This window comes from Nelusetta ayraudi, unplaced genomic scaffold (genome assembly GCF_046127955.1).
Source record: "Nelusetta ayraudi isolate G7.1 ecotype Tasmania unplaced genomic scaffold, CSIRO-AGI_Nayr_v1 ptg000021l, whole genome shotgun sequence".
NCBI classification, from domain to species: Eukaryota; Metazoa; Chordata; class Actinopteri; order Tetraodontiformes; family Monacanthidae; genus Nelusetta; species Nelusetta ayraudi.
The window spans coordinates 2,585,363-2,608,314 of record NW_027466071.1 but is presented as its reverse complement, the minus strand read 5'-3'; the positions used below and the strand labels follow the sequence as shown (position 1 = coordinate 2,608,314).

At 47.5% G+C, this 22,952-nt stretch overlaps 1 protein-coding gene across 1 annotated transcript in view; it reads right to left on the bottom strand.

Annotated features, from left to right (window-relative positions):
* Positions 1-3,379: 3,379 nt before the first annotated feature.
* brf1a (BRF1 general transcription factor IIIB subunit a) overlaps positions 3,380-22,952 on the bottom strand; it is an 88,218-nt gene continuing 68,645 nt past the window's right edge. The window contains exons 17-19 of the mRNA XM_076027642.1: positions 13,394-13,445; positions 5,721-5,886; positions 3,380-4,189 (exon numbers count right to left, since the gene is read on the bottom strand). Of these exons, the coding sequence (XP_075883757.1) occupies positions 4,152-4,189; positions 5,721-5,886; positions 13,394-13,445 (256 nt within the window). The 3' untranslated portion in view covers positions 3,380-4,151. The remainder of the gene's footprint in view (positions 4,190-5,720; positions 5,887-13,393; positions 13,446-22,952) is intronic.

The window sequence follows — 22,952 nt, the reverse complement described above, 5'->3', positions numbered from 1 at the left end:
CTGCGAGAAAAGCCTGGAAAAAAAAAAAAAAAGTCTGGCTCAGCTCAAAAAATAGCTAATGCATAAAAGACTTTTTTTTTAAAAAAACGTTTTTTTATTTATTTATTTTTTAACAGCCAGCAAAAATCCATCTTGCCTCTGGACTCTGGTCACAGGTCACAAGAGCCGCAAAACTTGACGTCCAACTTTATTTCCATGCCTCTTCCTCCGTCGCCGTCCGTCTCTTCCCCCTGCGCTGAGCCGCGCAGCGGTTACCGTAAAAGTGTGCAGTCGAGAGGGAGGAGGGAAGTCCCAGTATGGGAGCGAGAGCGCCCCCTTCACACAAAAACTGACCTGACGAGCGCAATTACGGAGCACCGCAAAGCGTGAAGTGATTTGCAGCGGGGGAGGAAAAAAAAGAGTCCACCTGAACGGGGACAACGAGCGGAGCGCCGAATCCCGGAGCAACTTCACACTTCCTGCTCCTCCCGTCTTTCCTGCTCCCGGCTTTGGCCCGCAGTGCCGCTCAGCGCCACTCCGACTCCAGGCCCGTTCACATGTTTGGCGCCGGCGACGGGACGGTAATTCCCCTCCTTCCCCCTCCAGACAGCCTGAGGCTTACTGGTGACATTTTCACGCCGGCTAATAATCGGCTAATAGGACTACCATTTAGTAGCACTTCACACCAGCCGCTCGTGGTAATAGAATCTTAAAAAAAAAAAAAAAAAAAAAGTCTTTAAACTGTGACTTTATTATGAGCAGAAGCCAACAGGGGGGGATGGTTAAAGGTTAGGGACCATTAAAATGTGCCAGAGGGCTTCTTTAAATGTTTTATTTTCTCTACTCAGAAAAGGTTCTCTTTATTTTTTTTAAAGCCTCCATATTACAAGCTAAATTAAAAGTATATATTAATGAGAAGTTCTGCTGGAACCAATGCAATCTACAAAAGAAAGAAAAAAACTCTGTGCAAGTGGCATTGCTGGTATGACTCTAACTTGCCGTGTTTTTACATGGACTTTAATCTTTCAAAAGACCCAACAGCCAATGCCAAACTTTACACCCACATTGTCAAAGTTATTCTTGATGGAAATGTGAAGACTCTTTTTTTTTTCACTGCAAGGCTCCGGGGATTAGGTTTCCATTTATGATATTGCGCGAAAGAGCCATGCTGACACTATAGCGACGCTCTGCAGACGTATTGTTTTTATAATTGACACAGCCGTTCGTTACCATACTGTGTGTCGCGTTGTTCCTGCTGTGCCAGGAGAGTAAGACCTGACAGGAGGACGCACAATGCGGGTATACAAAAAAATGTTGCTGCATGGGGACTGTGTTCTAGGAAGGAAGTGATTTTTTTGGACCGTCGATTGATGTACATTTTTCACTGTTCGGTCTTGGTTTCGTTATCTTTGGCCGTGATACCTCTGGTCTTGGCCTTGTTCTTGGTACCCCTGGTCTTGGCCTTGGCCTTGGTACCCCTGGTCTTGGCCTTGGTACCCCTGGTCTTGGCCTTGTTCTTGGTACCCCTGGTCTTGGCCTTGGTACCCCTAGTCTTGGCCTTGGTCTTGGTACCCCTGGTCTTGGCCTTGTTCTTGGTACCCCTGGTCTTGGCCTTGGTCTTAATACCCCTGGTCCTGCTTAAGTTGGTCTTGACCTCGTCATTATAAATGTGACTTGACTTGTGGATGAGCTGTAGCCATATTTGGGCTTAGACTATTTGTGCCGTTATCTTTGGATGATAAAATGACGATGAAAGCTCAGAATTTAACAGTTCACCGTCCTCTACTATCACACTGGCCACAGAATGAAATGTACCACAGAGTGACTGCAGTTTAATCATGTACAAAAGTTTGTAGGTCAGTTCTCAGAACTCTGAACAGTGCATGTCCACAGGCCACCTCTGCATTACTGGCCTGTGTCCAAAAATGGGCAAGTCTCTTAAAAATGCCTCAGGTCTTGCCTACATCCAGTTGTGTTGTTTGGTATGCTTTGTTTACACCTTTTGTAAGGAGTTGTTAGGGGACGACAGTTGAGCTGGCTTCTATTATCACACTGAGGCTGTAAGGTGTTGTGGTGTCTGAGACAGTGAACATTTCTTGTGCCTTCAGTTTTACACTTTGATTTGCAGCGCTTTCCTTGCCCTCTATGCTTTAGGGGATAGTTTCATTAAGTTAAAGTCAAGACCTTGATTGCAGGCATTGGCACGGCGGCACCGACTTGTCAATACGTTTTGTAGCCGAGGTCAACCGCGGTCTCGCCAGCTTTAATTGACCAGCGAGGTGTTTGAAATGGCGTTAAGCCAATTACGTGCGCTCGGAAGACAGCGCTTCTTTTCAGTCTGTCCCTTACACGAAACCCCCGGCGAGCGAGTCTCTTCAAAACAGAATGGAAGCGGGCTCTAACGAAGGTCTTAAAGTCGGGAGCTCCTCCCAGGAGTCGCTTGAGCGATGCTGAAACAAAACAAAAAAACAAAAACGCCGGCGAAACTCGCAGCTTCTCCTACTCGGCATCCATCACGTGATGTAAAAGCCTGCTCAGTGTCACATTTCCTCCCACTGTACGGAGTGACTCATCTTTCATCAGCGCCCACAGACACCCGATATCTCTGGAAACAACGGCGCGGGCAGAATACTGTAATACCGCACGGGCGCCGAAGGATCCAGCGGCACCAGCGAGACGTCTGATCAGATCAGAAGCTTTACTGCGAGGGGGGGTGGGGGGGGACGGTGTCAGGACAAAGCAAAGTTCCGCCGAGCAGTTCGGGCCGGGTTCAGTTTGCCGCGGAAGGCGAGGGAAGGATTAAGAAGTCGCAAGTGCAGGGTTGTGAAAAGGCAGCGAGAGGCAGGCAGGATGTTTGTCACCAAGAAGACACGGAGAGGGGAAGGAAGTGTCCGGTGCATCTGCGTTGATTCCAGCACCACAAGGGTTCAGTGGACAGTTCGTTGGGAAGAAATCTGCACCGCCTCAAGCACACTTGCTTGTCACCGAGTCCATCAAATTTCTTCTAAGTGCGCAATAAAAAGGCACATGAAAACCACAACGAGAGGATTATTATGTAAAGGGTTTAAAACAATAATGTAATTCTAAAGTTGAGTCTTCTAGACGATTAAACACTTGAAATGAAGGAGCAAACATCGTTTTGTTTTGTTTTTTTTAAGTAGTGGCATTTTTACTGGGGCAGCAAAAGCACACGAGGACCTCATGATGAGATGTGACACGGTGACTCGCAGCAGCAGCAACAGCAGCAACACACATGAAAACAGAAGAAATGCTTCACCCATCCACTCCAAAGTCAAAAAAATACCCAAAACTGAAAACTACATTTCCAAACTTCACCTGGGGAAGAAATAAAATTAAAAATTAAAAAAAAAAAAAAAAACACTGCAGAAAATGTATTTAGATTGTGACAGACAATTATCTACACCTGCATATCAACAAATAAAACTGTACCAACTTGGCTCTGAAATCAAAAGCGTCAAACTGCACAAAATCAAACAGGATTATTTGAAGGCAACCGCGTTGTGAGACTTTGGGTGCGAGCAGCGCGAACTGGAGGCGTCCGTCCGCTCATCACCCAAGGTATTGATCGATCGGCTCTGGTTCCAGGCAGCGACAGCGTTTCGTCACTGCTGGATTAAGACAGTTTTTTTTTGTTTTTTTTTGCTTACTCACCACAGCACAGTGTTGAAGGTTTTTTTTTTTTTTTTTTAGGCAGAATCAGAGGTGAAATACTGCGACGCACTCAAGTGTCGCCGATGCAAAGTGCAGATCGAGTTAGTCGCGTTTTGTCGGCGAAAACCCACGAAAGACGTTTTTTTTTTTTTTAAACACTGGTTTGGTCATCTCACTCACTCAGGCAGAAAATAAGTTAAAGACTCCGTGTCACTCCTGTTTTAGCAGCATTTGGTGTTGGTTCCTTTTTTTTTTTTTTTTTTAGCCGTTTCGACCCAGGCTTGTTCTTTCATCTTCAACGTCCCTCAATCTCTGCCTCCCAGTCTGAGTCAGCAGCGTCCCAGTAGCAGCGCGTCCTCCCAGTTTGCTCCGACTGGGAGGACGAATGGAAGGGAGGGCCTCACTTCCCTCCAAGCGTCTCGCGTTTCCATTTGGTTCCTGACAGAGTTTGCAAGAGTTCGTTCCTCTCGGTGCGGCGGCTGACGAAGCGTCGGCCGGCGCTAGAATCCGTCGTCGTAATCGCCGTCGCAGCCGTAATCTGTGGAGAGGAGCGCCGCGGGATTAGAAGTGATTCGTTGATCTACAGCAGGGGTCCCCAAACGACGGCCCGCGGGCCACATCCGGCCCGCTGCGTGTCTCTGTCCGGCCCGCGTGAAGGCAGTCATAATCAGAAGCGCCACATAACTTTGCCGACACGTTAGCGTAGCGCGACAGCGCGCTCCCGCTCAACAAAGACGTTAGCGCAACACTAGGCAACACTGCTTAAGAATCTTGAATTGAAGGCAGAGAGAGAGAGAGAGAGAAAGAGAGAGAAAGAGAGAGAGAGAGAGAGAGAGAGGCCAAATCATTGGCTTTACAGCAGGTTAATGTGAGCGCTGGGGGGGGACTGTGTGTTCTTAAAAGAGCTCGACTGGAAGAACCTCTAAAAAGTTCTCCCGCAGGTCGACCCATAAAACCCGCTGCCCCCGCCGCCGCTCCGCAGGAGAAAGTTGAGTTTTAATGTCGGCTGGCGTCCGTCCCGCTCAGACTGTCCCCTTTCAGCTCCGCATTGACCCTGACCTTTGACCTCAACGCAGAGCATAAACAAAGAGCGCCCCCTCCCACCACCACCACCACCACCACCACCACCTCCAGGGATCAATTTAGTGGCTCGGGGACACTTTACGGCGGCGGCGGCTGAACAGACCCGAAGTGTAGAAACTGAATCTGCTCCAGGCCTCATTAAAACGCAGGGGGGGGGGGGGGGTCCTGAGCCGTGACCCACCCAGGCCGCTTCATTAAAAGGCAGTCGTTGCGAAGCGAAGCGCTCCCGCGGTCCAGACGTGACAAACTGTGACCCCGCCGGCGTCAACGTCGAGACGGAGAAATTCCTCCAGTATCGCCGGCGGCTCACACGCTGACATTCTCATCCTAACTCCAAAAAAAAAAAAAAAAAAGGCCGCTTCTCGCGAGCCGCTCGGGACTCGGTCGCAGACGACCTTCCGAAGTTCGGCGACCGGACCGTTTTACGTTTGACAACTTTCGGGAACGCCGCGAGATCGGATGGAGGGAAAGGAAATCCTCGGTGTCTGGGAGACTGACGGGGAAACTCCGTCACTCTGACGGCCAGAACCGTGAACCAGCTCAGCTCCAAAAATGTAAAGCACACCAATGAACCATGTCACCAGGATTTGAATTTCTTTTTAAAAGCATGATGACATTAAAGACGCTCCATCACTCCCACTGTGGCAGACGACTCCAACGTCAACGTAATTTATCATCTGCTCCCTCGGTTTGTTCCCATCAGATTCCATCTGACCCCAAGCTCAGCATCTCTCACGCCCACACACGATCAGCTAAACTCTGGGTTTCTCAAGAAGAAGAAAAATGGCACATCATTATGTGGCTAATGATCCACAATCGAGTTTTTTTTTTTTTTTTTCTCCCACGTAGTAGCAGTCGCCCACTTGCCACAAACTCCTGAAATATCTATTTAAAATGGAACAAAAGTGTTTCCGGACACTGTACGTACATGTGTGTGTGCATGTGTATATGTATGTGTGTGCATGTATGTGTGTGTTCACACTGACCGCGGCTGCCCAGCAGATCCACGGCGCTCACGCACGCCTCCTCCTCCTCGTCCTCGTCTTCGTCCTCCGCGCCGCCGGCGTCGTCGTACGTCACCGGCCCGCTCTCCACCACCGCAGCGGCGGCGGCGGCAGCGGCGGCCGCCGGCACAGGGGCGGCAGCGGCGGCCTGAACAAACAGGAAATATTGTCGGTCGCCGGCAGACAAACAACGTGTTTTTGTAATATTTTTTTTTCTCCCTGCGTGAGATACGAGCTTCCCCTCCGCCCGAGGGGAAATCTGAGCTGCGTCTGATCTGATACGGCCCAATTCCTTTAAAATGATAAAAATAAATAAACAAATAAATAAATAAAAACCAGGATGGAGGGTGGTGTGTTGGTGTGAGCGGGGGGCGCAGGGTGGCGAGGACGTGTTTTCATCGAGTGCTGCTTCCCCACAACGTGACTGAACAGCATGACGGCAACCGACGTTATCTTGCACGTGCACGTTACCCTTCCATTCAGGGAGTCACTTTTTTGAAAAAAAAAAAAAAAAAACTGGGGAGGGAGAGAGAGAGAGAAAGAGAGAGAAATTGCACATCTAATGATGTCCTTTGTTTAAAACAAAAGGGGGGTGGGGAAGGAACGGCAGCCCCTGGGGCAGAGTCACCCTTCGAAGTTCATAAAAAGCGCGTGAAATTAAAAATGAAGGAGGGGGAAGATGGGGTCAAAAAACCTAATTAGAGCTCCGTCTCGCTGTGAAACCTTCACTGTTCAGTGTGTTCAGCACTCCGGGGGGGGGGAAAGAAACTAAAGATCGAGGTGTTTTTTTGCTTCTTCTTTTTTTTGCAAAATCCATAAAACCGCATGAGTAGCGGGACGGTGACAGCCAGAGATAATAAACAAACTGTAATAAAAAAAAAAAAAAAGCGTTGGGGAGAGGGAGGAACAATTTCCAGCAGCGGGAGCAAACATGGGAGCGCTTGGAAAACCTACTTCCTGCTTTTGACTGCGGCAGCGCTGGTATCACTCCGACTCCAGAGCTCAGGGTGGCTTTTTTAGGCGGACTGCTTGCATCCTCAAATAAACCAACGAAGAATGAGGTGGTTTTCGTACGCAGGACAGAGTAGTATTAGGAGCTGTAGTTCACTGGCGAGCTCAGGAGAGGGAGGGGGGAGTGAAAGAGCTCTCGCAGTGTAAAATGTGACCACTTGGCGTTGCCGTTTCTTCTCAAAATCTCCAAAAGTCACACAATTAACCTTCAGCTATGTCTACTTTGGAGACGGCGGCCGTCGCTGCGGCCCTTCCGCTTTTCCCCATGTCACGAAATAGCGCCACTAGCCCGGCTGAAGGAAATGGATTTGGACGGCCGGGGTTCGTCGATGGAGTCACTGACGAGCGGAAACAAAAAGAAATTTCCCCGCGGAAAGCCCGTCCCTTCACTCAATACCAGCATTATTTGTGGCGATGAACAGCGCTGCTGACATTTGGGGGGGGGGGGGGCCCGAGAAACTAATAAAAGCAGCAACGCTGGGGGGGGAGGGGGGGGGGGGAGAGAGACGGACCTCCTAAACGTCGCAGGTCACCACTTGGCTTCGGGAAGAGAAAGAGCGTCGCCGTGCGTTTCCACAGCGACGTGATGGAGAGCGGCCTGCTCCTCCCTCGCTCCGCTCAGCCCGGGGCCAGTAATGAGGCTGGAGGAGCAGCAGGTGGAAGAGCCTCAGCTTGACTCCTCCGTCTCCTCAGCAACAGCCTGCCGGACTCCCTGCTGGGACTTTTCCCTCTTCCCTTCAATTTGCCTCCCATTTCCTCTCCACACACACCCCTTTCTCTTATTTAGCTGTTTTTCCTCCTCCTGTGATTCCAGCCTGCACCCCTCGCTCTGCTTTTTATATATATATATATATATATATATATATATACATATGTATATATATGTATATACGTATACGTATACATATATATATATATATATATACGTATACGTATACATATATATATATATATATACGTATACGTATACATATATATATATATATATATACGTATACATATATATATATATACGTATACGTATACATATATATATATATATATATATACGTATACATATATATATATATATATACGTATACGTATACATATATATATATATATATATATACGTATACGTATATATATATATATACGTATACGTATATATATATATGTATACGTATACGTATATATATATATGTATACGTATACGTGTATATATATATATACGTATACATATATATATACACGTATACGTATATATATATATACGTATACGTGTATATATATATATACGTATATATATATACGTATACGTATATATACGTATATATATATATATATGTATACGTGTATATATATATATATATACGTATATATATATATATATATATATATATATATATATATATATACACACGTATATATATACACATATATATATATATATATATATATATTTATACGTATACGTATACATATATACATATATATATATACGTATACGTATACATATATACATATATATACGTATACGTATACATATATACATATATATATACATATACGTATACATATATACATATATATATATATATACGTATACATATATATATATATATATATACGTATACATATATACATATATATATATATATACGTATACGTATATACGTATACGTATATATATGTATATATATATATGTATATGTATATGTATATGTATATATGTATATGTATATATATGTATATGTATATATATATATATATATGTATATGTATATGTATATATATGTATATGTATATATATATGTATACGTATATGTATATGTATACATATACGTATATATACATATACATATATATATATATATACATATATATACATATATTTATTTATTTTCATTTACAACTCATTTCTATCCGCGGTTTATTTTTTCCAACCAAAAAACAAAAACAAATATCAAAGAGTCAAAGCCTGGCCTCGTGCCCCATGGAGCTCGGTGGGCTCCTTATTACGCTTTAAGCTGGGCACACCGACATATGGAACGCACATTCATGCATTATACATCCTCTCCTATATGAACACAAAGCCAGTTTCTCCGCAGTCCACAGATTCAGGGCAACGGGACTTCAGAATCTCCGCTCCGCTGGGCTTCTCAGGTGGACCAGCAGTAACCGGCCAACTATTGTTTTGTTTTTTTTTGTTTTTTTAACGTTCCACCGTCGCCAACAGCGGCCACTGAAAAACACTGAAGCGCGCCGGCGGAGCAGCAGAGAGGTGAGACCCAGTTTAACGAGTGGAGAGGAAAGTCTGGCAGCGACGGCAGCGGACGCGCTGGTAGCAGCTATTAAGGCTGAAGTGTCACACGATGGAGGAACACGGTCCGAATTCAGCCGGGGTCTCCTAATGAGAGAGCAGCTTGTAAGGAGGGGGAAGGGGGGGGGGTGGTGGCAGCAGGAAGCAAGTGCTCAGGGAGCTTCATCTGTGTGAAGATGTCGAGATCTGAGTGCAAAACCACACACACGCGCACGCACACACATGCCGCCCACAATGTATTGTGAGAACAAGTGGGTCTGACGGTGTGATTCGAAAACAGAGAGGCGATCAGCCTCCTCTGAGGGGAACCAGGCGGAAGCTGCAGTCGAATCTTGTTCACACCAGAAAACAAACAAGGATTTCCTGTTTTCGTAAAAACTCCAAACAGCAGCACCAGCGGTGCGAGATCGAATCTGGACTGAACAGCAGAAGAGCAAAGAACAGCTGAAGGCTTTGCTCTACCATGTGACCAACCGACGATGTTACAAGTCGAAGGGATTCAGTTGCGTGAAAGACGATGACTTTTCTGATGAGATGCAGGGCAGCACTTTTATGGTGGGCGGCTGATGGAATCTGGTTACAGCCCCCAACCAACACGCTTAGCATAATTTCTGGCTCAATGAATTAATGAGTGCGATTTTGTGTGAAGCGAAACAAAAAGAAGCATTGACGCTGTGTTTGCGCTGACATTCACACAAATTGGAATATGGGAACCACAGTGTACTTGAGTCTTCAGAGGGTTCGTGACATTTATCAAAAAATACAAAAAACTTTTCTTGTGTTTTCTGTTGCGGATTGTGGGGGTCAAAGACATCAAAGAGTTTCGACTGGCACTCGTCAAATAAAGTTTGTCTGCTTTGTGCTGGGACTCTGGAGGACGAACTTCCAAAAGTGTGAGTGAGAAGGTCTGCACGTCTCTACCTCATGAGTCTAATCCAGCCCCCCTGGTCCCCAGCGAGGTGACGTGGGACCTTTAGATCTTAGTTAACCCAGAGAACATCCACGACAACAACACAACACTGTAAACGACCAATGTGCATCTTTTCCATCTTCAGTAACAATCCTTCCAGTCTACATGCAGCACTGATGATAAATGTATGTTAAGGTGCAACAGTGTCTTCAATCCTGTTGGACCACTAACCTTAAATCACATGTTCCCCCAATTTAAAAAAAAAAAAAGAAATTCAATTATTTATTACAATTCTTACTTCTTTAAGAAAGTGCATCATTTCATTTATGCTCAAAAAGAATCCCATTGTTCTGCAGCCAAAACACCCAAAAAAATCTACCCAGGATGTGAGTCATAACCATATTTTGGGCATCTGTATATCCTGGGATAATTGGGAATAATGTGTTCAGTGGGTTCCACAGTCCTTCCAGACACTGAATGTTTCAAGACCGGCCTCTATTTCGTCTTGTTGAATTCAATCTTAACATAATTCAGTTTAAGTCTTAACAAATCTCAACTCCGTCTTCAACCATCGCCTCCGGCTCCAACGTCCTCTCTTTCATGTTTCATGCGAAGGGCTTGAAATTGCACTTCCTGTTAAATGTTCCACAGAAAAGTGGCCCTGCGTAAATTGGAAAACAGTTAAGAGTCTCAGCGCTCCATTTCCGCCGGCATGCTCACACGGCAAAGTGAGCATAACCACTCCAAAATTGACTTTGTCTCTTTGCAGGTCCTTCGGGAGGGGGGAAAAGCTGTCGCTGACGGGACCGCCGGCCTCTCGGTGAACAAAACTGCTCTCCCGGGGCTGAGCGAAGGACTGCGGCGAGGGGACGAGCGGGCCGACGACTTCTCTGAGAGACGCCTCAAATGGACCCGACCGTCCCCTCCCAAGACCATTGCTTGCATAAGCAGGCTGCAGCTGCGACTGCGGAGCGGCTGCAGCGCCGTTCAAAGCCTCTCCCTCGTGACCTTATCACCCTTTTCCAATCTCTGAGCCTCGAACCCTGCCGTCCTGACACAGAGATTAAGCCTGGAAGCTGGCTGGAGTCGGCACACCCCCCTGACCTCCAGCCCCTCCCCCGTTGTGTAAAATGTTCATTTCCTCCCATCGCTGGCCGAAGAAACGTTCAGACTAATTGCTGGGTTGCTGACGAGGCTGAAGGAAAAATCCCTTTAGAAAAGAGCTTAACAAAACATCTCCTTTCAATCTGGCCCCGTCGCCGCAATCAGAACGGCGAGGTTACATAACGGGGAAGGGGATGGGGGCCGGGGGGGGGGGGGGGCAGCGAGGAGCAGCCTCGGCCAATAGCGGAGACCCTTCGCCTCCAGTTCCCAGGGGGGAGGTGAGTGGGGCGTTGCTAAGTAACAAGCCTTGTTGACCCGGCCCCCTCGTGGAAATGTTTTCTTCCTGGTTGACAGAGCCTGAGATCCCAGGGCTCAGTCATTCAGGGCTGCCAAGTGCACACGATGGAGCGAGAGACAAAAAAGATTGGTGCGCGAGGGGAGCGGGGGGGCGGGGAGGGAGGGAGGGAGGATGGAGGGATGGGAAGGAATGTGGAGGAAGAAAAGATTGGAAATGGGATGGCGAGAGAGGCAGCAGGGCTGAGCCCGGCCACACGAAGCTGTGCTTCCATAGAACTGCACAAAACCTAAATATCGCAATAAAAAACAGGTGATGGAAACATTTTTGAAAAACCGCTCAAATATGGCTAAAAGGCTTTGACGCTCTCAGGGGGTGGTTTTTCATCCATATATATATATATATATATAGTATACAATAATGCATATACATAGTATTGAAAGTACTAAAGCCTCTGACCGCTGGTCAGTTCAGTCCAGATTATTTTGTCATAACTTTTTTATTTTTGCTAAATTAGCAACAAATGTATTGTTTCATTAATGGCAAAAAAAAAATTAATGGGTAAAAAAAAAAAAAAAAGAGTCATTTTTACTTTTACCAGAGAATTTTTTTTTTTTAGACAAGCAGTTGTATTTTCACTTACGTACAGAGTGTCCCCCCCCCCATGGCTGCAGCGTATGTTATGACAGAAGCGTCAGGGGCAACTATGCTGACGGACGGTTGGGGTTGAGGTAATGTCCCCGACCCTAGCAGTGGGGCCAAGAACTAAAAACACTGACCATTGAGTAAGAGTGATGGCTCCTCCTATGAGATAATTAAAGAACGGGCAGGGTTTTTTTTTAACGTGCATCCCAGATTTACGGACCTCATCCCAAAAATAACTCCCGCACGTCACTGAGGATGTGAGAAGCACGAAGCGAATCCACAAAGAAAGGAGCCGAGTCAGCGGCAGGAGAGCGCAGTCGGGAGTGAAACGAGATGCACGACGTCCAGGAAGCCACGTTTAGGACCTTGAAGAATGATGTGAAGCTACCTGTGACTGGATTTAGGTCCAATTTAAAATCAAATTAAGGAGGAAAGGAAGAGGTGGGGAGGTCTGGCTGAAGATGGCTGCTGGCAGCTACAAAACTGTGAATGGGAAGAGCGAGTGAATTAACTCTTCAAAGTCGGACGAGGCTTTGTGAAGCGGGTGCGGGAGGGGGAGGGGGAGATGAAAAAGGGAACTTCAGCGGAACCATCAGGAAGCTGGTGGAGAGCCAAGGGAAGCTTCTTCCTGCGGAGGAGCTGAGAAAAAGAGCTCGACTGTTGGGGGGGGGGGGGAGTTTGACTGGCACGTTTAAGACCACGTTTAGTTTAAGACTCTGTCCAACTTTGTTTAAGAGGGGCGAACGAGAGGGAGGGAGGAAGGGCGGGGGTGGTGGTGGTGGAGTGGGGGAGGGGGGGGGGGGGGGGGTTCACCTCCTCTAACCTGATGGAGAATCATTCCTTCAGCCAGTGGAGTTGGTTGCCGACAATATTGTCTTATTGACAGCAAACACTGCGCCCGCCGCGTCGAACCGACTCGCTCGCTCCTCATATTTATTGCTCGGCGGCATCAAGGCAACCGCGGCGGAGCTCGACAAAATTGCATTGAATTGGAAAAGGGAAAACACAGTTTGATTGAGTGACGTCCTGTGCGCGAATCCTCTCCAGTCGGACCATTTAAGACTTCAGCAGTGAGGAAATTGAGACCGTACACGGTTCCCCTGCCTATAAAGGGTTAATTAAAGTTTACAGATCTATAAATTATGAAGCCACGCAACGCAAAAGCGGCCCCTGCGTTCCGAAGTCACTGCTGTGGCGCTCGCACGCGGCCGTTCTTCTCTGCACTGGAAAATGAAAAGGCAAGAGACGAGAAAGAGACGTGAACGTGATTGACTGGCCGGCTGAGCGGCTGTGCGTACGTGCGCGCGCGCGCGCGTGTGTGTGTGTAAGCCTCGGCAATGAAGAGAGTGGCGGAGACGAAGAGCAGAGGGAGACGAGAGACGGCTCACCTTCTCCACCGCCAGCTTCTTGCCCGGCTGTCCGCTGATGAACGGCTGCAGCCTGAAACACAGCAAAACACGAAGCCATGACCTCCGGGTGCTGCTGCTGCGTCATCCTGGAAACGTAGACATACATTTGTATGCACATGAACATGCATACACTCATATATGACCATGCACGCACATGTTCACAAATGTAAATATGTATGTGCGTGTACACGTACACATATGCGATACGAAAACACTGACGCCCCGCAATCCTACGATAAGCATCCAACAAACCAAGCGGCAAAAACATGTGTATTGATTCATGTGTGTAAAAGCGCTTAACAGATTTACCAATGTATCAACTGTTGGTTGCAATGGATTCTACATCACTGTGGTCGAGAACCAGGGGAAAGGCTCTGCGTTGCCGAGGAGCGCTTTGGAATCGCGTCTGAGTCGCGACCTCAAAGCTGTGAGGCTTGCAGGAAGTGAGGACCGCCACTCACTGGCAAGCGCAGTCTGAAATGTCAGTGAGTCTATGAGAGGATTAAATGTGCAGATTTTTTTTTTTTTTTTTTTTACGAGGCTCCCGCAGCCCCCCCCCCCCGCCCCGCGAGAGCGAGAGGCCGTGTTCATTTCCAGACACCCGGGCGATAATAAAACATCTCTCGGCCGACGGACAGTCGGGATTAGGTTTCATTGTTCACCTCGGCAGCGAGGACACGCAGTCGCTTTTTATGGCGACGCCTCTCCCGCTCCTTCCAGTTCCTCCCCGCAGCCACGGGCGGCCGGCGTGACGGCGGAACGCCGAGGGCTTTTTCACCCAAACTGGAATCCTTTGTTTTACTCCAAACGGTTTCGCTGTTTGTGCGCTAATGCGATTAAGTGATTTGGGGGCCTGCGGCGTCTCGGACAAATCCTCAACTTTCCGTGGCTGAATTAATAAGTGGCGTAATTTCACCACACGCTGCATTCTTCATCCAGCCTGAAGTGCAGGTTCTTCAACCCAATTTTTTATTCTTTCCGCTGAAATACTTCCAAGAACCTTAAAAATCCGTGTTAAAAGTTGTTGATCTGAACTCAGAACAGTTGGACAGTTTTGGCCGGCGTGCACCTCTTCACCTTTTGAACCATTCACTGAAGTCCCACGTTACTAATTGAAAGAAAACGCCGCACAGGGGACGACTAACGATATGCGTGTCTATTAATGAAATGTACAGTAACGTCGCTTTATCACTTGAGTTGCAAAAAAAAAAAAAGGGGGGGGGGCAGATTTTCCGCCCTGCGGCCCCGACGTTCCTCATTATCCCTCGCTGACCTCACACGCGACAATAACGGCCCGCGATTTCCGTGGCGCCACGGCCTCGGGGTTCAAGTATTTACCGGGGGGTGGGGGGGGCAAAAAAAAACAGAATAAAAACTGGTCGGGAAAGTGCGGGTGACAGACAGGCGGCGCCGTCTCTTCCTAGACGGAGATAATCAGCGATGAGCGGAACAACCCCACCAGCGCTAATTCCTCAAGCAGCCGTCCCACCGGCCCGGAATTAGCATCGTTCCCAGAGGCTCCGCCCGCCCGTCCCACCCACCCCCCCCCAAGTACACCCCTCCCCCTGCCCACCCGGCCCGGCACTGAGCCCTCCCCGGGGGCTTACAGTAAGTGCTCGACTCTGGCTGATAAGAGAGAGACGGGGAGAAGGAGAGCGGCAGTGAGCTTTTAATTAATCTGCTTTGAGCGGGAGGAAAGGGGGTGGGGCGGTGGTGGTGGTGGTGCAGCACCCTCACCCTCAGCATCACCCCGAACGTCACTCCCACCACCACCACCCCCTCCTCCTTTCACAGCCCTTATTAGAAAAACCAGAGCGAGTCGGCCGGTTCAGCTGCCCCGCTGAGACAAAGCTCTCGGGACTGCAGCAGTTCACCCCCACGCCCCCAACCCCCGAGGTCCCAGCCGGAACATCGAGGGGTGGGAGGTCAAAGGTCAAATAAAAGCAGAGGGCATCACCAGGGCATTTTGCTGCACGCCGCCTCCGCCGCCGCTCACTGGATGGCTCTGCGTGAAAGCAGGAGATGATTGCGAAAACAGAAGAACCAGCGAGTTTCCGTGTGAGCCTCAGCAGAACCAGAACCAGGACGGACGAGGGTCGGTGGACTCGGTACAAGTTCTGCCGCACAAGTTAACGTGAAACCTCAGGCAGCTTCAAACGCGACCAGAATGCCTCAGCCAGCTCGCTGCCTGGGAGTAGCGGCTGTCTTCTGTCCATCTAATCCACATCTCCATCTGCTGTTGGGAAATGTTTACGGAGGGAAGTTTATGATTAATTCAACCGTCTTGTTTCCCCCCCACCCCGCCCGCTCAGCATTCCGACCGTCTACGCCCAAATTTTTCTACATCACGTTCTTTGATGTGCCGCTCTCTCGCTCTCTCGCTCGCCCACAAAGCCCAGAAAAGCTTTCCCACCAAACAGCCGTCGTTCAGAAGATACCGCGCGCATTTTTTCCTGCGGGGGAAATCTTCAAACAGGAAGTAGCAAGTTTGGAAGTTGTGCGTCTTGTTTTGCGTTAAAGCTGCGCGAGCCAAAAACTCCAAAACCCGAAAAGGTTTGTTTTTCATTCATTTTTGTAATTCCGGCTTTGGGCCTCCTTTGGAAAAACACATATCAGTTTTTATTCCCATCATTATCTGATTTCCTAAATAGCATCATCATCATCATCATCATCATCATCCAGTTGCTTCTCTTCCTTGGTTGAACTGTGTCTGTTGTTGCTCATTTTGTCATTACAAGGTGTTTCTACAAGCTGATTTAACAGGTGAATCACTTTTACATTCATGATTTTTCATGTTTCAGCTCAAGGATAAACTGCCAATTTACTGAGAATAATCCAATGTGTAACAAGAAGAAAGGAGAGGTAGAAAAAAAATCGGAAAACTGGAGGCGAAATGAAATTAGTGCCACGTTGATTGCGAATGTAAATAAATGATGCTGATAATCTGAGTTTCCCCACTTCATTTCCCAGCTGGCGGACTGGGCCCCGTGTGGACACACGCACACGCACATGCACACACACACACATGCACACACACATCCTCCACAGCTTCCCAGCACAATTAAATGAGCCGTAATCACAAAAACCCCCCACACGGAACCACGGTGCCCACTCACACTTTCCCAGACACCAGTGTGCACGCACACAACCCTACACCCCGACGTCGAAGGACACGCACAATAGAGACTCTCTCATACCAACCCACACACGCACAAACACGCACGCACACACACTTGTGGGAGCGTTGTGCCCATTCAGGCTGCAGTGCATTGTGAGCCGCCCCGCAGCTTGGCAGCAGGAGACGCCGACTCAGCCAAATGGACCGATTGTGTTTTCTTCTCCCATGCGCGGGTCCATGGCGCCGCTGACCCCATTCAGAACGCACGCAGACGCGTGCGCGTCTACCTGGCGCCGCCGCGGTAGGATTATGGCGACAGCCGCGCGCGAGCGGGCGCACGCTGTCCACTGAATCTGACACAGTCGAACCTCTTCGCCGCGACGCTCGACTCGACTCCCAATGAAGCTGCAATTGAGCCACACATCAACTTTTTCCTGTGGTAAAACCAGTTGAGCATGAGTGAGATCAACATCTCAATAAAGATCCATATTCCAGTTGGTTTCCTTTATTTTATTACTAGTAGTGGTAGTAGTAGTAGTAGAAGCAGTAGTAGTAGTTGTAGTAGAAGCAGTAGTAGTAGTAGTAGTAGTAGAAGCAGTAGGAGTAGTAGTAGAAGCAGTATTAGTAGTAGTAGTAGAAGCAGTAATAGTAGAAGCAGTAGTAATAGAAGTAGTAGTAGACGCAGTAGGAGTAGTAGTACAAGCAGTAGTAGTAGTAGTAGTAGACGCAGTAGGAGTAGTAGTAGAAGCAGTATTAGTAGTAGTAGTAGAAGCAGTAGTAATAGAAGTAGTAGTAGACGCAGTAGGAGTAGTAGTACAAGCAGTAGTAGTAGTAGTAGAAGCAGTAATAGTAGAAGCAGTAGTAGTAGAAGCAGTAGTAATAGAAGTAGTAGTAGACGCAGTAGGAGTAGTAGTACAAGCAGTAGTAGTAGTAGTAGTAGACGCAGTAGGAGTAGTAGTAGAAGCAGTATTAGTAGTTGTAGTAGTAGTTGTTGTAGAAGCAGTAGTAGTAGTAGTAGTAGTAGAAGCAATAGTAGTTGTAGTAGTAGTAGTAGTAGAAGCAATAGTAGTAGTTGTAGAAGAAGCAGTCGTAGTAGCAGTAGGAGTAGTAGTAGACGCAGTAGTAGTAGAAGCAGTAGGAGTAGTAGTAGAAGCAGTAGTAGACGCAGTAGTAGTAGAAGCAGTAGGAGTAGTAGTAGAAGCAGTAGTAGTAGTAGAAGCAGTAGTAGCAGTAGGAGTAGTAGTAGAAGCAGTAGGAGTAGTAGTAGAAGCAGTAGTAGCAGTAGACGCAGTAGTAGTAGCAGTAGTAGATGAAGCAGTAGTAGACGAAGCAGTAGACGCAGTAGTAGTTGTAGTAGAAGCAGTAGTAGTTGTAGTAGACGCAGTAGTAGTAGTAGACGCAGTAGTAGTAGAAGCAGTAGTAGTTGTAGTAGAAGTAGTAGTAGACGCAGTAGTAGCAGTAGTTGTAGTAGAAGTAGTAGTAGACGCAGTAGTAGTTGTAGTAGAAGCAGTAGTAGTAGTAGGAAATCTGATCGAGCAGACTCGCAATATTAACGTGGCAAAGACTAATGGGTGTCTAGAACAGTGGTTTTCAAAGTGGGGGTTTGCCAGGGGGCGCTAGAGGGGCTGCAAAAAATTGTAATAAATAATAGAATCAAATTATCTTTTAATTATTATTATCAAACATATAATCTAATCTATAATAATACACCATATGATTACGGGGGAAACTGAATATTTTTTACAAGTAATCAAAGAGAAAAATAGAACAACCATTCTTGACAGCAAACAATCGTAGACGTAATTACGGCTCGTGTGCTTCGCGCGTTCAATGGAAACACCTGCAAATCACAATCATACTTTGTCGAAATTTTAGAAAGTATCGCTTTTATTTTGAAAAAGAATTGTAATGGAAAAGCAGCTTATGTGAATCATAAGCATTAATTTCTCTTTCAAACTATTGTGCCTCGTACTGTTGAGGCTGGAACAGACGTATTTGTACAAATGACTTGTTTTATCTCAATAATCCTCACAACGGCAACAACTGTGACTGCATGGCTGAGGCACCCTCACCCTGGGGGTGGGTCGGGGGGGGGGGGTTTCCATTACTTTCTATGTCATTATGATTTGGCACACACACTCACACACACACGCGCACAGGGGGTGGGGTCGGGGGTGTGTATTTAATAAGCCGCTAACCCAGCCGTGGCTGTTTGATGAGGGCTGTGACATTTCTCCAGATGGATGAGATTTCTGGGTCATTTAGCGCCTCGCTGCGCACTGCGGCGCTCCGCTTGTCCTTTTGCAGATAGTTTTTATATTTGGGGGGGTGGGGGGGGGGGGGCTGGACTGGTCTTGTGAGCAACGATCAGCCGCTCATGGAGACACTGGGGCTCTTAAAAGCTGTGGGCTGCACGCAAAAAAAAATAAATAAAGACGGGAAGAGTGACAGAGAAAGACACGCAGCAGTGCTGGGCTTGAGACCAAACAAGCAAAGTGTGTGTGTGTGTGTGTTAGACAGCAGAGGCTGGTGGCGTGGGGGCGGGGGGTCGCAGCGTTACACACCACTAATCACACCAATGGGGAGGATCACATGCATGTTCATCTCTGCACACAGATCAGTGTCATCAAGTCAGAGATCAAAGAGTTAACCAGGAGTTCCACACACACACACACACACACACCCTCATGATGCACAACATGATCTTTTGAAGTCCACGTCAACGCTTTTCCTCCAATCAGATGACCTGCAGCACAGTCGATGTGTTCCATACTGAAACTATTTTGTCCAAACTGTAGCCGTTCTCTCTCTCTCTCTCTCTCTCTCTCTGTCGCGGTGCAGCTACTACAATACAGAATGCTCTGGTTTTACTGGAACATTCGCTTGTTGTTGTGATGACGTTAAGCTGTGAGCTGACAGTAGACGCTCCATTCTTGAAAAGTGACAGGAGCTCAGGATTGGGGCGGCCTTGCAGGTTCATCAGTTCATCAGTTGGAAATCTCAGCAACATTGTCACACTTCTACAAATCCCACAAATAAAAAGGCAGGAAAAAGTTTGGTGCCCTTTTGGCTTTTGGCACAGGGGGCAGAGGCCTGCACACTGAAAAAAAAAAACACTATTACATATATATTATATATATATATATATATATGCTGTATATAAAAGGGCATCGTATCAACTTGACCTTTCCCAGCATCCTCAGTGGGAGAGGAGGCAGGAAGAGGAGCAGCGGCGGCGTCCTTCACATAGCAAACTCAAACGTCTCTGCGCAGATTGTGGGGATTTATTGGCATCTCAGTCAAAGAAACTTCCTCTTAATTAGTATTCGCGGATTCTGCGACTCAAAAGGAAGGCAGAATTTAAGATCCACCCGCTCACCCCCCCACGGGCCGGTTTCTCAACAGCAGGAAATGGTGTTATTATTCCAGGCCACACTGCAGACTTTACTCAGCGAGCCTCTCCACCCATTTATCAGCCTTTTATTTGCTCATCATTATCTTCCAGTTCTGTCCACACACTGACCCGGCTTTCTGTCTGCTGGCCCCGTGTGTGTGTGTGTGTGTGTGTGCGTGCGTGCGTGTGTGTGTGTTGGTAGTGGTGGGGAGGGTGTTTGTGCGGTGCTCTTTTGTAGACATGTTAGTAGATGTGTTAATGATTTTCCAGCAAGGCAGATGGCCTCCTCCATTTAGTCAAAATCTCATTAAACCTTCAAACAAAAAAACACTTTGACTTCACCGACTGCATGGATTATTGCATGGTTTGATCATTACTGCTGTTAATGATCTACTTTATTACACTTACCATAGACTTTTGTAGGATTTGTTTTTTGTACTTTTGCTTGGAAGGAAACAAGTATATTATACCCCAATTCTACCAAAAAAGAAATGCTGTGTCTGAAGTTGTTGAGATAAAATATTGTTTCTAAGATCTGCGGAGGACGAGAGTGACTCGGCTGGTTCCGACACGACGTCTATAAGTGCTGAAATAGGAGTTGAGAAGAAGCTTTGGCACAAAAGGCAGCGTTCACACACTGAACATTGAACGCTCCAAAAACACAAACGCAAACATGCCACGCCTAAATGATGATCCCACACTCCCTGTTTACTCGCTCATTATATATCAATCAAAGGTCCAATGTGTGAACAGTGCCCTGATGACAAAACTCACTGTCAGGCAGCTTCAGTGAAAAATGGCGGCGCAAGATGGCGGCCAAGTAGGAGCAAGACTTCTTATTGGTCTTTGTGTGTTCTTATATATATGAGAAGCATTCTAAGGGTAGGAAAACCAAGTGATATATAACAGTACTGTGAGTATACACTTTTATTCATGTATTTATGGGCAGTGCGTTAACGTTTTATCAATTTAAAAATCATAAATCAAACCTAATATTTACCTTTAAATCTATGTTGGCTCGGTGGAGTATCGATACAAACCGATTTAGCAATTGTTCCTGAATAAAAAAAAAAAAGATATGAATTGAGGTACTGGTTAGTGTTAGAGTGAGGCATAATGTGGTCAGAGTTCAGGTTAGGCCTGTACAATAAAGTACTCTAATGACGGAAAGTGACTCAGTCAGTGTGAAGTCCTCACAACATGCTGCCGGTGCCCCGGCTGGATCCCGCTCTCCAAAAACAACCCCGGCGACGCCGCGCTCCAGCGTTTCTCCTGGCGACGATCAATCGCGGCTCTCCGGGAGACGGCAGCGGTCGACTCGCAGCGGGGTCGGGGGTCAAGCGGCTGCCGGCGGCAGACTTTTCGGCGGAGCCTCGGTCTCCATGGTGACCATCGGGGAGCGGCGGGGAGCGGCTCCCGCCGCCCAGTCGGGGCCCAGCGTGTGACGCAGGAGCCGCATAAATCACTCCCCCGGGGGGCTGGGGGGGGGGGGGGGGGGGGGCGCACAATGAGACCGTGTGTGACGCTCACACACACGGCGACACACACGAGGTGCACGACTACCGACAACCACCACACCACACACACACACACACACACACACACGCTACCAGAAGACAAATTCTACTACTGGACTCCTGCAGTACGTTTGCACTACTGTACACACTACATTACCCCCCAACTCCTTGCATTCTGTTGCTGCTCTGTGCGTGTGACGTGCAACGGCAATAAAGGTGAATCTCATCTCATCTCATCTCAATGCTCCCGTTTTTTCGTCTCGCTGAATAATTTCAAACTACATAACAGGGTGATCTACCTGCTATCTTTAAATCGGATTTCATCACCTCTTTTACTGCCAGTGGTTACAGCTGGAACGTCAACGCGCCGTCGGCGTTCCGGGACCGACGTTGCTCCGCGTGCTCTTCAACACAGGAGCGTCTCAGTTTCGGAGACACGCGTCAGCGGGGGAAATAAAACTGCAGAAGGTTTTGAATTTGTAATCCGCAATGTAAACAAAAGACAAAAGAGGAAAGAAGGGAAAAGCAGCGTGTGGACTATAAAGAAAACAGGAGCCGACAGTTGCTGCTGTCAGCAAAATAAAGTGTGAGCATCATGCGTTTCTTTATTCAGCCGGGATTAGGAGGGAAGATCTTAACGCCATTAAAGAATCTGATTGTTTTAAATTTAAAAAAAAAAAATAACGAATGAAATGATGAAGTAATCGTTCCATATAAATTACAACTGTTGACGGTTGAAGATGGACTTCCACCAGGAAATCTCTTCCCCTGAGCGTCCACCTCTCTTCCAAACTACGGTGGCCATAATGTTGGAAGAAAAAGTGCCACATAAATTCATGACACCCGAGTCAGTTTTTGTTTTTCAAAACGTCATTATTGACGCATTCAAACGGGAATAAACAGAGTCTGAAACCATGATCACTCAACGGTGAGCATCAAACTGAATGGACTCGCTTAACTGCTTCCTCTCATCGGACGTTTCAGGAAAATGGCCCGAGGTCGGTCACTCGGTCACTGAGGGCGATGAGGCTGCGTTCACCGCAGCAGAGCTCTGGTCTGCTGGCAAACGGGGGAAGACGTCGGCGGCCGAGTCGTCGCTCACACTCTTTTTCATGCTGGCTTGTGTGCGTGTGGAGTCCAGGAGAACACGAAAGGTCTCAACCCGCTCTCAGTTTGTTTACCCGGCTCGCTTGTTAAAGGTCACGCTTCTTTTGTTTGCCTTCATCCCGACTCCATCGCCTCCTGGCTGCTGCTCCTCCTCCTCCTCCTCTTCTCCTCTTCTCCTCCTTCACCTCGACGCGGAGGTCGCGGCTCCTTCACTTGCACCCGCGGCCCCTTCAGGTTCCACGGGGAAGTCCAAGTGCGACTCTTTGAATTCCGTCGACTCTCTCCGCCTCCGTCTGAAGGAAGCCAAGCGCTTCGACAGCTTCTCCTCCGTCGTCTTTACACATTTCTGTCGTCTCAAAAATGATTACTGTTGCGTTAGAATTCCCGCATTAAAACTGATAG